Source organism: Pipra filicauda, unplaced genomic scaffold, assembly GCF_003945595.2.
Source record: "Pipra filicauda isolate LSUMZ 115617 unplaced genomic scaffold, ASM394559v2 scaffold83_size3615187_pilon, whole genome shotgun sequence".
Classification (NCBI taxonomy): domain Eukaryota; kingdom Metazoa; phylum Chordata; class Aves; order Passeriformes; family Pipridae; genus Pipra; species Pipra filicauda.
In genome coordinates, this window is record NW_024105020.1 from 1,848,101 (window position 1) to 1,862,628 (window position 14,528).

The window sequence follows — 14,528 nt, forward strand, 5'->3', positions numbered from 1 at the left end:
ATACACTTTCAGGTATTCCGGCATGACTGATTACCAGCCTTCTTGTGGTTTACATTAATGCATTTTATTTTTAAGTTGGGACAGGCACAGATGAAGCATGAGTCTGGTCACGCAGGAGAGCTTAGCTGATGAGCCAGAGCTGCTATGGGTTGGTACTTGCAACTGTTTGCTCACAGCCTTACCTGGCCCAGTGCATTGCGGTGCAAGTCAACACAACCCAAATGAGCAAACTGGGGTGCATCTCCCTAGTGGCTTGAAATAGGCTGTCCTTCTGCAGCAGGAGAAAGGACCATGCAGCAAGAAGCTGAGGAGGGCAGGAACTGCAGCAGACCTGATTTAAACTGAAGGTGCACATGTAATAGTTACTCCAGCCTTGCTAATGGGCTGAGCTATTAATAATTCACCAAGCTGTAGTAACCTGACTGCACTACATATATGTGGACTGTGAGGGCTTTTGCAGTCAAGCCTCATGTGAATCAAACTGTGGTGATTGAAGACACTGCTAATCTCATCTGCCCTGTCCCTCTACTTAAATATAGTGCTGTCTCTGTAGAAGAGACAGTGGGAGGAAGTGTGTGTCTTGTACCACAGAAGCACCAGTTTCATTGGCTGCCTTTGAGGAAAATAAGATTATGCTAAACTATCAGCTTGAGAAAGGGAGCAGCTGGTGTGGATGCATGCAGAAACAAGCAGAGAACAAGACCACTGTTAAAACTGGAGGTGCATATTAGTGTGAGTTTGAGAAATCTGTTCTTTATCAGGCCTTTGGACCAGCAACTCTGCATAGAGTCCAAGCTGTGTGCTGCTGAGTGGACACTTCTTACTCCTCACTGACATGGAGTACTCGATCCTCTGTTGCTGCTATATAGAGAATGTTAGTTCCAGGTGTCCTGGGTTAGTTTCTGTCTTCACAACACAGCTCATGCAGAACAATCATAGTGGAGTGGATTATTAACCTGACAATAACTAATTACACTGTAGAGCCTGACCTTGACAGATGCTGCATGACCTCAGTTTGCACTTACCACCATGGTGGTCAAAAGGTTGCTTTGCAGCTTGATGATTCAGGTCCTTTTAAAACAGATAAGTCGGGCCCTATCCTGTCAGTAACCTTGCAAGTGTAAGTGGGTTGGTGAAGCCCCTTGTGTAAGTCCTACTTAATTGAATAAGGCTTGCAGGTCTGGCAGAGTAAGGGGGCATCACAGTGCCCTCAAGTTCCCCCAGCTGATTGACCCCCTGATCATGGGGGGTCTACTGGTGTGAGCACTGACTGTTTTTCAGTGCAAGGTAAAACAGACTACTCTACAAAAAATTTCCTACCTTAGGGAAGTAATCCCTTAAATTACTTAGCCTTTGATCCACAAAAGCCTCATTGAGTTCTGTTCAACAGTTACCATTTGAGAGGTATGTAAGAACAGGTATTAGCCTGCAAATGATGGAAGGCAAACAAAGTGATAAAGACAAAAAATGGAGGCAGATACAGTTTTGCATTTTAGAATGAATTTGCGAAGTATCTGTAATTTTGTGTTTGTCTTTACAGCTTATTCAGTTAGTTTTCCCGGGTCTGGTGACAAGAAAGCGGACCACAGCAGGGAGTATCAGGTATTGGTTTTATGTCCTTTCTTTGAAAATGTTATTTCTAACTATTCTAATAAAATTTTAAAGTGGCTGACTTTTCAGCCCCAGCACTGCAATATAGCAGCTGAATTGTTGGTTGCAAGTCTGTAACACATCACAATATCCAGAGTGATTCATGGTGTCACCAAGGATGTTAAAATAGAGTAAATTCCATGAAAACCACCATATTGGATCTGCTTTGGTAGGGCACGAATTCCAGGTCAGACTGCTTTGAAAAAAATTATTGCTCTGATTTGTGTTGGCTATTAACACCATGGTTTGCATGAGGTATCTGCTAGACATCGCAACCTTACTCGGAGCTCCTGAGACACTGGGTCTCAAGGCCAGAAAAGCCATGATTGATGTCTGTCTTGTGTTTTTCATCCTTGCACATATCCATGGAGTGACCCAGCACATACTGATGGTCAATGGAAATGCTGTAAGCAGTTTCAAACCATTTAAATCAGACTTCAGACCCTCCTCCTACCTCTCCTTTCTTTTCCCTTTCCTCTCTTCTTCTAGAGCACAGAGAGTTTGATGCTCTTTTGTATCCAAAATTATAATCATATTCTGAACATCCAGACTGGGAAAGGGGATGTTTTAAGGACAGTGAGACAGAGAAATTTTACAAGCATTTTGTGAAGCTGTCAAGTACGGGCTCTGAGAACAACATGCCCTTACTTGATCTGTGGCTTTTCTCCACTAGTCTGGACTTGCTATCAGCTTGAACCACAAGATCCTTTAATTTGGGAGTGCCTCCCTGCAGACACTCCCAGGCTTCTCCTCATAGTAGGAAGTATTTGGGATGGTGTTTGGTAGCCCCCAGCCTCCATGCTCTCTCCATCAGCAGCAGGTTACCCTTTGCTGGCTGCTGGTGGCCGCAAACCACGTCACCGCTCCCTTGGCTTCATCGTGGCCCAATCTGGGAAGAGCCAGCTCAAGACACCTTGGTAGCAGAGGTGGTGACTGCATTGCTCACTGAGCTCGGGATAAACCTTAGAGAAGGTCTGGCAGGTTTATTGAGTTTTAGCTCACCATGACCACTGATGGGCCATCCAGTCCTCAAACTACTGCGAACAGCCAGGAAACAGCTGCACTAAGTCCTTCAACGTCCATGAGTATATGAAGACCTCTGTCTGCTGAGACTCTGGTCCCTGACTTCACCAACTGTCCTGTACAAATCTGTTGCACCCTATTCACTGGCTTATTTTTTTTTCATTTAGAAGAAGGTATCATTCCAGGGCAAAAACTGTTAAAAAGAGTTTGTAAATAGTTTACGTAATTTTTTTTCTGGTGGGGAAAATAAATATTCAACATAATTTAAAAAACAAACATAAGGGTTTTTTTACTTTGTCTTTGGTTAAATAGAATGATCTGCTTTCAAAGGAGGATTATGAATTATTTAATGACGATGAAAATCATATGGTCAGTTGATTTTTTTTTAATTTTCTAGATATCATTATGATGGAATAGCTATCAAGAAGAACTCTTCCTTTTATGCACGTTTTTGCTGTCTTCTGTATGAACAAAATTATCTCAGGTTTGTTTTTTAAAATTTTTTAATCAAAAAATGTCACATGACAGTATATATATAGTCTGTACATAAAAGTCTGTAAATCATCTGTTGAATATTGACAACAGCATTATATTTTTCTTCTCATTATGCACACTATAAAAGTCCTGTGCCATTAGGTGCTGCACCCTAATGGAGAAATTGCATTTTGGAAACAGACCTTGCCTAGCTGGACTTCCTTGAATTGGACATTTTAGCCATGTAAATCTTAAGAGCAAGAACTCGTGCCAAACCTAAAAGAAGAGCTTAATATATTGAGACTCAAAATGGGAGGTCAAAAAAACCATATTGAAATGCCTTCATGACATTGTATCACCTTCCTTATTGAATAGTAGGCTGAAGAGACCTGTATTGAGGTATAAATGACTGCGCTGTTTTGAAGAGTCCTACACACAGTCATTTTATCTGGGTTTTTTTACTACTTGAGGCATATTATTTCAAAAATGCTTCCTTTACTTAATTTTAAAAGATCAGATTTTAAAAATCACCTCTTGTAAGAGAAGACAGTGTAAGACAAGTATAAATTGATTGCAAAACTTAAAAGCCTAAAAATAATTGATGAATGTAAAATACTTTGGCAGATTAGAGTGTAGGAAGGAGCATGCTCCAATTGTAGGCAGGAGAGGATGAATTCTCATGGTCAAGCTCATAGTTCCAATAAAAAAAACACAGGCTTGCCTTTCTCCCCAGAAAAAAAGGAAGGAAAATGCTGCCAGTCTGTAACAGTTTTACGCTTCTTTTTAATGCACAGGAGAAGAAAATTATGATATGCCTTGGACTTTGAAGACCAGTCTTGTATCCTCACTGTCTTATATTATTGTACACTACTTTGGTGTGTATATGGGTAAATTCTGTACTTTGGTTTCTATTCTTTAATATGCAGATATAGCATTATTCTACAGCATGAATGTTAGGGTAATACAAGTCAGCCTATTAAGCACCGAGATATCTGGTAATGATGAAACTCTCAGTGTCTGTGATATTTTATATAATATTCAATTACTTGAGTGCATGCTCTGCAGGAGCGTGAAAAAATATACCCATAGGTTTGTTGGCTTTCTCTACGGGTTTTATAGCAGAGAAATGTTGCAGAAGTCCATAGAAGGACAACAGTAAATGATGGGATAGTGCAGAGGATCAGGTTCTGCAGATAATCAAGTGGCAGTCAGTTGTTGTGAGACCAAACAAATTATTCATAGGCTGGTTTCTCATGACACCCTTTACTGAAGTGATAGTCTTCGTATCCGCTGCACCCAGTATGACCAGAACCAGCCTGAGATTTGATATAAGAACTGATATCCACAATTAGGAAAGGTCTTGTCCACTGTTCAAGAAACATTAAAGGTCTCTGGCTAAGTCTATGCTGGTCTTTCTTCTTCAGGGAAAGAAAGTTTTCCTGCAGCATCACTTGAAAACAGCAATCTTGATGGGTAAAGTCGGAGCTGATCGTTCTGGTCACAGGAGAGATGAGAGAGAACAAAACAATTTGAATTGTTGCTCTTTTTTCCTCTCAGCATAAAAACATGAGGAAAAATTAGAAAAAGCGGGAGGAACCAAAGAACCACTGCTGACTAAGTTTGGGCCAGGTGCAAAAAGAAGGACTTTAGCTACAACTGGGAGACAGATGTATCACATATGCCAGCATAGCTTCTGTTCTTGGCCTTCCTCATGGAAATGAGCCATCTTCTCCAATGGGCTGGGGAACACGCTGCAGCCCATGCTTAACCACAGGGGAGCTGATGCACTAGCTGCAGACCTCCGTCTCCTTCTCCACCAGCAGAGGTGCCTGCCCAGACTCCTACTCCTAAAAACCTATATTTAATTTGGTCAAACAAAGGAAAAGGGAAGGTATTCCAGGGAAAGGGCTAAAATAAACTAGCTAGCTACTGATCTTGATACTGTTTCTTAACATAAACAGCTGTCCTATTGTAGAAAGGCTGAGAGAGTTGGGTTTCTTCAGCCGTGAGAAGAGAAGGCTTCAGGGAGACCTTATAGCATCTAAAGGGGACCTACAAGAGAGCTGGAGAGGGATTTTATACAGGGCATGTGGTGATAGAAGAAGGGGGAATGGCTTCAAGCAGAAAGAAGGTCGGTTTAGATTGGGTGTTAGGAAGAAATTCTTTACTGTGAAGGTGGTGAGGCACTAGCACAGGTTGCCCAGAGAAATTTTGGATGCCCATCCCGAGAAGTGTTCAAGGCCGGGTTGGATGAGGCTTTGAGCACTCTGGTCTAAGGAAAGGTGCCCTACCCATGGCAGAGGAGTTGAACTGGATAATCTTTGAAAGTCGCTTCCAAACCAAACTGTTCTATGATTCTATAACTTTTCGTATTAAAAAAAATAAATCAAAATATACAGATTTTATTTAGATAAAGGCCATCTTTCTAGTTGCAATAGAAAAGTCCCTTAACTACAAAATTATCTTGTCTGATGCTTCCTTCATTTCAGACAGAAATAAGAAGACACTAAGCTGTTGAGTGAAGCCAGACAGCTGAAATCAGAACAGCTTCCACTCTAAATGCAGCCACAGGTCTCTGTCCCAAGCCAACATACAGCCCCACAAAACCTGGGCAGCCGGGTGTCACAATTACTTCTTAGTGTCTCATGGAGCATAGCAGGAAAAAACAGAGAGAAAGCAGTAAAAAAAGCACAAGACACAGCCAGAGAAGCATGAGTAGCACAACTTTGAAAGAAATAATTAGGTCACATACAAAATAAGCATCAGCTTCAACCAAATAAATCAGTTTTCATTTGTATGGAGTTTTGTACATTCTTTGCATTTAAGTAGGAATACATCAAGGAAATACCTCATCAAGTTCAGTACTTTTTGAAATAACAGTTAATTTTTTATGATCCAACAAAGCTGGTAAAATAGCAATGGCAAATTCTAGATTGTTTTTTAATTTTAAAATTGAAATTTAAAAAAAGAATAATTAAAACTTGTAGACTTTTCTACCTGCAAGAAGAAATTTTGTTCTCACATAGGTAATCATATGTATACCCATGCCACAGGTATTTGACACATAACATCTCAGTTTTTGAGAGTGTGTTGGTGTGGAAATTTCCAAATTAGAGTGAAAAAGATTTTTAATATACCATTTCAGTGCAGTTCAAATGCTGGTCTGTGGGCCAGACTCCTGTAATGGGATATATTTCTCTGGCTTGTTGCCACTTCCATCCAGAAGGGACAGAAGATATCTGTTTCAGTAGTCAATGTGTCCTAAATTACTATTGTGCCCTCCCATCCATAAATAAAGTCCAACATGCACATCCTTTTTCTGCTGCACCTACTGCAGGGGAAGGTGGACCCCAGGGCCCAGTTTAGAGATCAAGGCATCCATCCACCCTGCGGGTTGGTGAAGAAAATGATTGTTTCAAAACTATGAACCATTCTTTCTAATTACTGAAAAGGATATTTCTTGACCATGATGAAATAGTCAGCAATTGATATGGTGCTGGTAGTGAGGAACTAGGCCTCTGAAGGATCTGGCAGCTTGGGAGCTATGCTTGTTGATGTCATAGAAATGGCAGTAAGATGGTGTGCCTCTGAATACAAAGAAGGCATTTGCATGTTGATAGTCAGTGGGGCCTCGAATGTGTCAGGATTGGAACATGTTCACACAAGGAGCAATAAGAACCACCTGTGAGCTGGTTCGTTTAGAAATCTTTGAATCTTTGAAGATCCGTGTACCACAGATTTGATGATGATGTTATGAAAATAGTGCAAATAAGCACAACTGTAATCCATGAAGATTCCAAATGCATTACAGACATTAAAGGAATATGTTAATTACCAATTTTCATTATAATAGGAATACGTTCCCTCTAGGAATGGGAGCTTTGAGGACAAGCACTCCCTAAGATGGTACTTTCTGTGGCTCAGACTACAGCAATGTTAAAAAAAAAAGTAATTGAATTTTGGTTTTGTAAGAGTTGCTTTATAGGGAAGGTTTGGGCTCCTGACTGTGTAGTGAAGCAAACCCATGATTTTTTCATTAAAAAAATCTGATATGATTCTAGCAAATTAACTTTCTAATCTCAGTGTAATCTAACAGTCAACAGCATGCACATTCACCACCTTTCCTCCTTTCATTTTTCTTTTGTCCTTCCCATTTGTCTCTGTTAATATTTTTGTCCTCCCCAATCTTGTATTTCCCATTTTAGCTCTAGTTCCCACTCCACAGCATCATCCAAACTCTGCAAGAGAGATGGTGAATCTCCTTGTGATTTTGCTGTCACCCATTTTCCCCTTCTCCCACCCACCTCCTCTTTTGTGTGTTTTGTCTTTACCCAGGCACTGCTCGCCAGGGGAAGTGAGCATCTCTGACGTACAGCCAAGCACCTCTGCAGGCACCAGGTGAATCCCAATCCCCTTTGCTGACAGTGGGGGCATATAGATGTTAGCATTCCATAGATATTCCATTTAATGTCCCCTGAGCTCCTGGCTAGCTGCCGGGGCACAGAAGAACGCACGCAGCACCCCTTCTCACCCTTCGATGTCCCTGTGCGGGGGGAGCGGGAGCCAGCCTGCCGTGGGAGCCAACCCACTGGAGGCGAGCAGTGCTGATACACGTTGCCATAGTAGCGGCAGCAAAAAAATACAGCTGGCCGCCTTCTCAGGGAGAGCAGGAGCTGGAAAATATTCATTAATTTTGTTTCACAGGCTTTAGAAATCTGCAGGAAGGATTCATTTGAAAGAAGCGTTATAAAATGTCTCTACTTACATGTGTTTCCCTTTGTCCAGCCACCACCTCTAAAATGTCTGGGAGAAAGAGTCACCAGCACTACCAAACATGCCCAGCATAAATGTTGTTCCCTGTCTTGGCAGCCAGTTTGGTTGTTTCTTTGGAGCACAGCCTTCATGGCACAGAGTAGTGGCAGAGGGAAAGGTGGCAAGAGTCAGTCCTGTGAGGAGCAGAGAAGTGAGAGGAAGCATTTTCAGTGGCCAGAGTTTTCAGGCAGCAATTTTCAGACAGCAATTCATTTTATCCTATGCCCCTTCAGGACATATGGTGGTACCCTGGTTTATAATACATCACAGCAGTGAAACCCAGCAGCCAAGTTCTGATTAGATAACCTGAATGTTGGCAATCACCAGTGGAATCACATTTTCTACAATGCCCCTGTCTGTCACCCTTCAAAACAGCCGAGTCCCAAAGGTCCCTGGAGTTTGAAATGCCTTCATAGACAGTGAGCACGCCAGCAGCAAATGGAGGCTTGACTGGAGGCATCCAACTCTCACAGTGCTCCCCTTTTACTAGCAACATTGTCTCTCCCTCCACTAGCCTTAGCCTCAGCAAAACAGGCAGGGAGGCAGGTAGGAGATAGTATAGTCCAGCAATAAAGCAGCCTGTTGTGCCTTCATCCCTGGCTTTCCAGCTAAAAGTCACTGATCAAGCCTGTGCAGGACCAAGTAAATTCTGACTGTATGGAACATCATGGCCAGCTTTGCAGAGTAGATGGGTGAAAGTCAGAAACAAAATGCTATTTAAACTGATGTACAGTGCAGAAAACGTCATAACTGTGAAATCTAAGCACAAGGATGATTATGCTTTTGTTATGTTCATGTTTATAATAATTACTATATAATTCCAAACAAACTGCAGCTACAAATACAAACCCGTGATTCTGGTGCAAGAAGTTTAAAGTCATGGCACTGCTAAATGACCAATACCTTGTTGTCTTTATAATGAATACTTCAGCTTTATCTTAAAATTAAGAAAGTCGTCTTCAGATTTGTTAGAAAATCATGGGACCACTGAATGACAGGAAAGAGAGCAGGGTTTGTTTCCCAAACACAATGCTCCAGCCTAGTGTACTCTATCCAGTTTGAGCTCATTTTCTTACTAAATACAGAATAAATTGGTGAGCTTTTAAAAGTTTGGTTTTTTCTGTTGTATATTTTATCACAGTAATAATTCCTGGAGTTCTGAAAATGCAGATGATTACAAGAAGAACAGACAAAAAAAAGGAACAGTGAGTTTCAGATACATTAGACATAACAAAATGTCAATCTGTGTGTTTAGTTAGAACTGCTATCTAATATGTTCTGATGAAATACAGTTAGCCCATCTTCTTCAAAATAATCTTTGTCTGTGTAATCTCACTACGTGCTTACTTCCCCCACTCCTATCTCATCCATTAGCTAAATATTTTTGTAGTCTTAATGTCAGCTCAAATAATTTTGTCTGTACTGAGAGCGGAAATTGCGGCTGACAGCCCAGGTTTTGAATATTAGGGGAGTTAGTGGGGTACAGCCTTCCTTGCCTGAGGCCCATGGTACCAGGCCCTCATGCTGGTGAGACAGTGTCTTTTCAACATACTCAGATGGCATGATAAGTGTTTAAATACTAGGAAACAATTAAGAAAAAAGAGCATAACCCCTGCTCACTGAAAAGGATGAATGTACAGGTAACCTATGGCAGTTCTCTCCTCAGTGAGCTGTCATGGAATGGCTTGTTGAATACCAGCCAGCAGAGCATGAGCAACAAACTTATGTGAATCAAAGTGAGGAAAAAATGAGAGACTGGATGTCTGTCTTACTTTTATGGAGTGCTCGGGTGCCATAATGAGTGCTCTGAAATGGATGTAATGGTGGCCAATGAGAGGTGTGCTGTCACCCTGACAACTATCTTCAGCCTTATGCAGAAGGTTACAAGTGTGACATGAGTGCTATAGAAAATATATGTGGAAGATATGTATTGCATTAAATATTCACTGGTTTTAAAAAGAAATTCATGTATGGTTTAGGATTTAAATGTTTAGGCAGCCCTGCTTGTTTCTTTCATCCATCCCAATTTTCTAAAAAAAAAAAAGGAAAAAAAAGGACAAGCATTTCTCTGAAGAAATAAATCTTATTAAAAAATCGTGCTTTACAATTTCAAGAAAATACTGAAAATACTTCATACCTCTAACCAAACTGACAAAATAATTGCAATCTTTTTTCTTTTTATTGTTCAAAATAAATTCTGATGCATCAAGAGTAAGAATTTGGAGTATTATCCATCTGTCATTTATCTAAAGGCTGAGAAAGAGACATTTCAATACCTTTTTCCTGAATTCAACCAGTTCTTCCTTGGAGAGCAAGTGCAAAGTGAGACAGACCCCTACGAAATGGTACGTTCAAAGTATCTTATCATAAGGCAAGTTAGCTCTTTTGCTGTGAGATCATTTTGTACTCTCTTTTTGGTCACAGATTGCACTGCTTGCCAATGACTACTACAACTATTGTCAAGTTATTTTACAAATGGTGAGAGAGAACAAGCTTGACAAGGTACGCCTTTGCTTTAATAACACTTATACTGATAACAGCAAACAATTATAAGAAAAAAATTGTGTCTGTGTAGTGTATTTACTTCATTATTTGATCTACGGTAGATGATCATTTACGGACTAAAGGAACATTCAGTCGAGTTATTTTGAAATTCTGAATTAACACAACATGCTCCAAGAATCTGAGTTTGCAACACATCCTGAACCCGCCTGGCACATCAAAAGGTCTGAGCCCAGCACATAACACACAGCCACGGACACATATCTTTCATTATATCCTCATGTCTATGGCACAATTCTTTGTTTCTCCCCTCTTTCCTACACTACCTTATGAGGTTCAGGTTGTTGCCACCTCCCCAGGACGCTTCCACTTACACTGGAGCCCAGCCAGGATGGGCCCAGGTAAAGACCCATCTCCACAGTCATTCCTTTGCTTCTGTGCTTGTATGTTGTTTTACTGAAATACGTTTCGGATTTCACAAGTGCAAAATCAGTGAAAATTCATAAAGGGCTTTGTGTGACAGGTAGAAGACTGTATCATGTCGTTCTGGAGGTCTCTGCAGCCTGAAAGAATAGAACTGATGTGCTTACCAGATGTGTGCCAGCTGTTAAAAAGCTATGATAGGTATCTATTCAAGGTATTGTAGCCACATTTGCTTGTCGTAATTATGCTACTACGTGTTTATGTCTTTTCAGTAATTCTATATAAGGAGAAAGATCGACTGTTTCTTGTGTGCTGTACAAATGGGATTTTCGTTCTTACTCATCTCTGTTCTTTGGCTTCTTCTGAGAGAGAATAGTACGTGTTTTGAAAGGAGCCAGTGGAATCTGAGATAGCTTCCATTTTCCTCCTATGTATTAATTTGAAAGTCCCCGATATCAATGGAATGTGCTGTTATTAATGTGGTCTATGGTTCTGGCATGAGGTTATGTGACTGAAATTTCAACTGATAACTGTTTTCCAGATTATGAGAGTTACTCTTCCTTTGAGAACACTACTGCACTTGTCAGTGACATTCCACATAGAAATATGCAGTTTTCTGATAAAAATAATTTACTTCTTACTTGCAACAGGTCATTAAGTAGTGTCTAGTAATTAATTCAGGAAACAATATTTAGTCTTAAAATCTTTTTCTTCTGCTAATAAAGGTAGCTTAGCTCTTGCTTAATTGGAAGAAAAAAAATGGGCTTCTTTACATTTAAACTATCAATACAATTTTATTTGGTGATGCTGCAAATATCTGTAGTACACCCATCTGTTGCAGCGCCATGAATTTGCATTCTAGGAACTGGAGAACATCCTACTTCCTGATTTCCTAGAGGAGGTGCCTGCACAACACATCGACTCAATCAGATTGTTCAGTGAAAATGTTAAATGTTGGATGCTTAGTCCTTTGGGAGGATTTCCACTAATGCTCCAGACATCCAAATCTAATGGTAGGTTTGAGTAAGAGAAATTTTCAAAAATAACTCCTCATTAAACTGTAGAAAAGATTGTATTACAAGACTCTTAAATTATTTTAAAAACTTGTTTAGCTAATGTAACTTCAATAGTAGCAACAACTAGAGTTAACTGGGATACAGTTAAAAATAAATAGTCTCAGATAATGTGTGAGAACAAATTTAAAACAAAATTATTCCCAATTTATGGTAAATTGAAGTGTACTTAAACCTTTTTAAAGATCTGTCTTTTGTCATGATTGCTTTGGCTGTATAGATAACCAAACAATAAGCAGCCTGCCCTCTGAAATTTAGATATTATTCTGTTTCTTCACCTTGCAATTGGTTTTATGCCGATAAATTAATTAATGGCTATAGCACAGTTCAATATAAAGGGAGGGGAAAAAAGCCACACTCCTATAGGGAAACTATGACTTCCATTAGAGGAATTGAGGATGATTGGAAAAAGTCTGTACTCTACATATATAGAGTATATATACATATATATACTCTGTGTGTATATGTTTACATTTGTAAATATGTACATACACACACGTGTATATTTATATATATGATGCTGAAGATTCTGACTAAAACATCATGTTGCTCAGTTGTTCCTTGACTGAAGACCAGCTCCATAGTGGTAAAGCAGGGCTCCTGTGTAGACAAAAGTTTGTATTAGGATTCGTATGCCTAACAAAGACTTTCAGACAAACTTAATTCTGGCATTTCTTACATTCGAATGCTTGACAGAGCAAGCTTAGTAATGTATTTTTAACATGTGTGTGCATGGACATATATGTCAATAATCACCTATGACCCTTTGTATATGCATCCTGGTCTTTCTTCTTTGTACAAACATCATAGAAACAGAAATTTTCACTGAAAATCATTGTCTGTCTACAGAAGTTGCTTTATACTTGATTTCCCTGCAACTGAAAATTAGTTATTTTATATTTTATTCTTAAGAAGTGTATTCTTGGACCTTTTCATAATTATATTATGACATAATATATATATTAATATATATATTATATATATATATAATAATTATACATAATATATAACACATAAACAGGACAAAAGTAGAACCAAAAAACCAACTCCTATTCACAGTGCTGCAGAATTATAGATGCATAAAGGTGGAAATGTAAACTGTCTAAACAAAACACAGGAGGTTTAGATTTACAGTTGCTTTCATTCACTTGAAACCATACAGGTAAAAGAGCATTAGTCTTAATTAGGAAGTATTAAATGTAAAAAAATATTGAAAGTATCTTTCCTGTACATCATGGGTTAATAGATTCACAGTGAAGGAAGAATGGTGACCCAGGCAGCTTCTCCTTGCAAGCTTTGACTGCAAGGGTCCCCAGCCCAGCCTATAATGCTGGCTCAGAGCCCCCACTGTGCTCTCTGTTACCCTCCAAAGCTCCCCTAGGGATCTACTTTCTAACTTAAAAGATCTGTCTTCATTATTGTATTTTAGACTGTAAAATATTAATGATGTGAAACATATGCCTCTTCTTCTTTAACAGAAGTTAAAGAGTTTGTAAAAAGACTCAGGAGACAGACAGACCTTTGTAACATGGCCAAGGTATGTTGCAGAACCCGTGAAGCAAAAAAGCTGGGCATCTCATTCACACAAGCAGTTTGGACTAATTTTCAGATGCTCCACTATAAGACAATAGCAGCAGCAGCATGGGTGTTCTTAACTGACCATGGTCTAAATCATGCTCACCCTCCTACTCATCTCTTCCCTGAGATGAATATGCTGACAGGACCTTTTCCTCCCTCTGGATTCTGCAAAAGCCTCTGAGATGTGGTCAGTGGTCCCCCATGGAGAGGAGAACACAGTAGCTGGAAGGATCAGATGACAATTTCCAGTCACTCATTGTGACTGGAAATGATGACTGGAAATGATGACAATTGTCACTCATCCATGACAAAGTCAGTCAGACAGCACATGCTGGAGGTATTCTAAAGTTGGTTTTGTGCAACATCCTGACCACTCTCTCTGACAAGTGCTGCAGCAGCCTGCACAAGGGAGATCACTAACACACTGGCTGTGGAGAAGCTGCGTGGTCAGGGAGTAGGCCATGAAGTGTCTAAGGGCTCAGGATCCCAGCGTTCAGCTGGAAAAATCTTTTCCATCCTCTGCTTTAACAGTGTTAGAAAAGAGGGATGCAGAGTAGCCTCCTCTACCCTTTCCTCCTCAGGGTCCGGTCACTCAGATTGGCTTTTTTCCTTGTGAAGAAAAAGAGAAGAACCTCTCTAACAATTAATATTTCTGCCTGCTTTTTGTTCTGCAGTATCATTCTTCTCAGCTACAGAGGTGCCTTCAGAAGCTGCATTTTTAAACCTCTGAACATGGCAAAGTAAATAGTTTCATTCAGTGCTGCATTATTATGCAGGCCTGTACCCTTTCTGCAATATTTCTTCCATTGGTGTCCTTGGATCCTTCCAAACCCTTGGGTTTTGAGGCGGTCCAGGCCATGGCAGAAGAGGTAGTTCAGAAATAGGGAAGAAAGCAAAAGAGAACAGGTGGTATATTCTCTCCTTCAAACAACAAGGACAAGATTTCCCCAACATGCCACCTGACTTGAATCACTGTGTTGTCTCCCCACGATA

The 14,528-nt window shown here is 40.1% G+C and overlaps 1 protein-coding gene across 3 annotated transcripts in view; it reads left to right on the forward strand.

Annotated features, from left to right (window-relative positions):
• The window catches only part of RFX8 (regulatory factor X8), a 33,364-nt gene that overhangs the window by 4,952 nt on the left and 13,884 nt on the right, over positions 1 to 14,528 (forward strand). For 2 of the 3 annotated variants that reach the window (XM_027718107.2, XM_027718110.2), the window contains exons 3-11: positions 1,541 to 1,602; positions 3,071 to 3,157; positions 7,483 to 7,545; positions 9,101 to 9,164; positions 10,170 to 10,304; positions 10,384 to 10,461; positions 10,985 to 11,098; positions 11,747 to 11,897; positions 13,436 to 13,494. In XM_027718107.2, coding sequence (XP_027573908.1) covers positions 1,541 to 1,602; positions 3,071 to 3,157; positions 7,483 to 7,545; positions 9,101 to 9,164; positions 10,170 to 10,304; positions 10,384 to 10,461; positions 10,985 to 11,098; positions 11,747 to 11,897; positions 13,436 to 13,494 — 813 coding nt within the window. The remainder of the gene's footprint in view (positions 1 to 1,540; positions 1,603 to 3,070; positions 3,158 to 7,482; positions 7,546 to 9,100; positions 9,165 to 10,169; positions 10,305 to 10,383; positions 10,462 to 10,984; positions 11,099 to 11,746; positions 11,898 to 13,435; positions 13,495 to 14,528) is intronic. The other variant, XM_027718108.2, reaches the window with a different exon arrangement.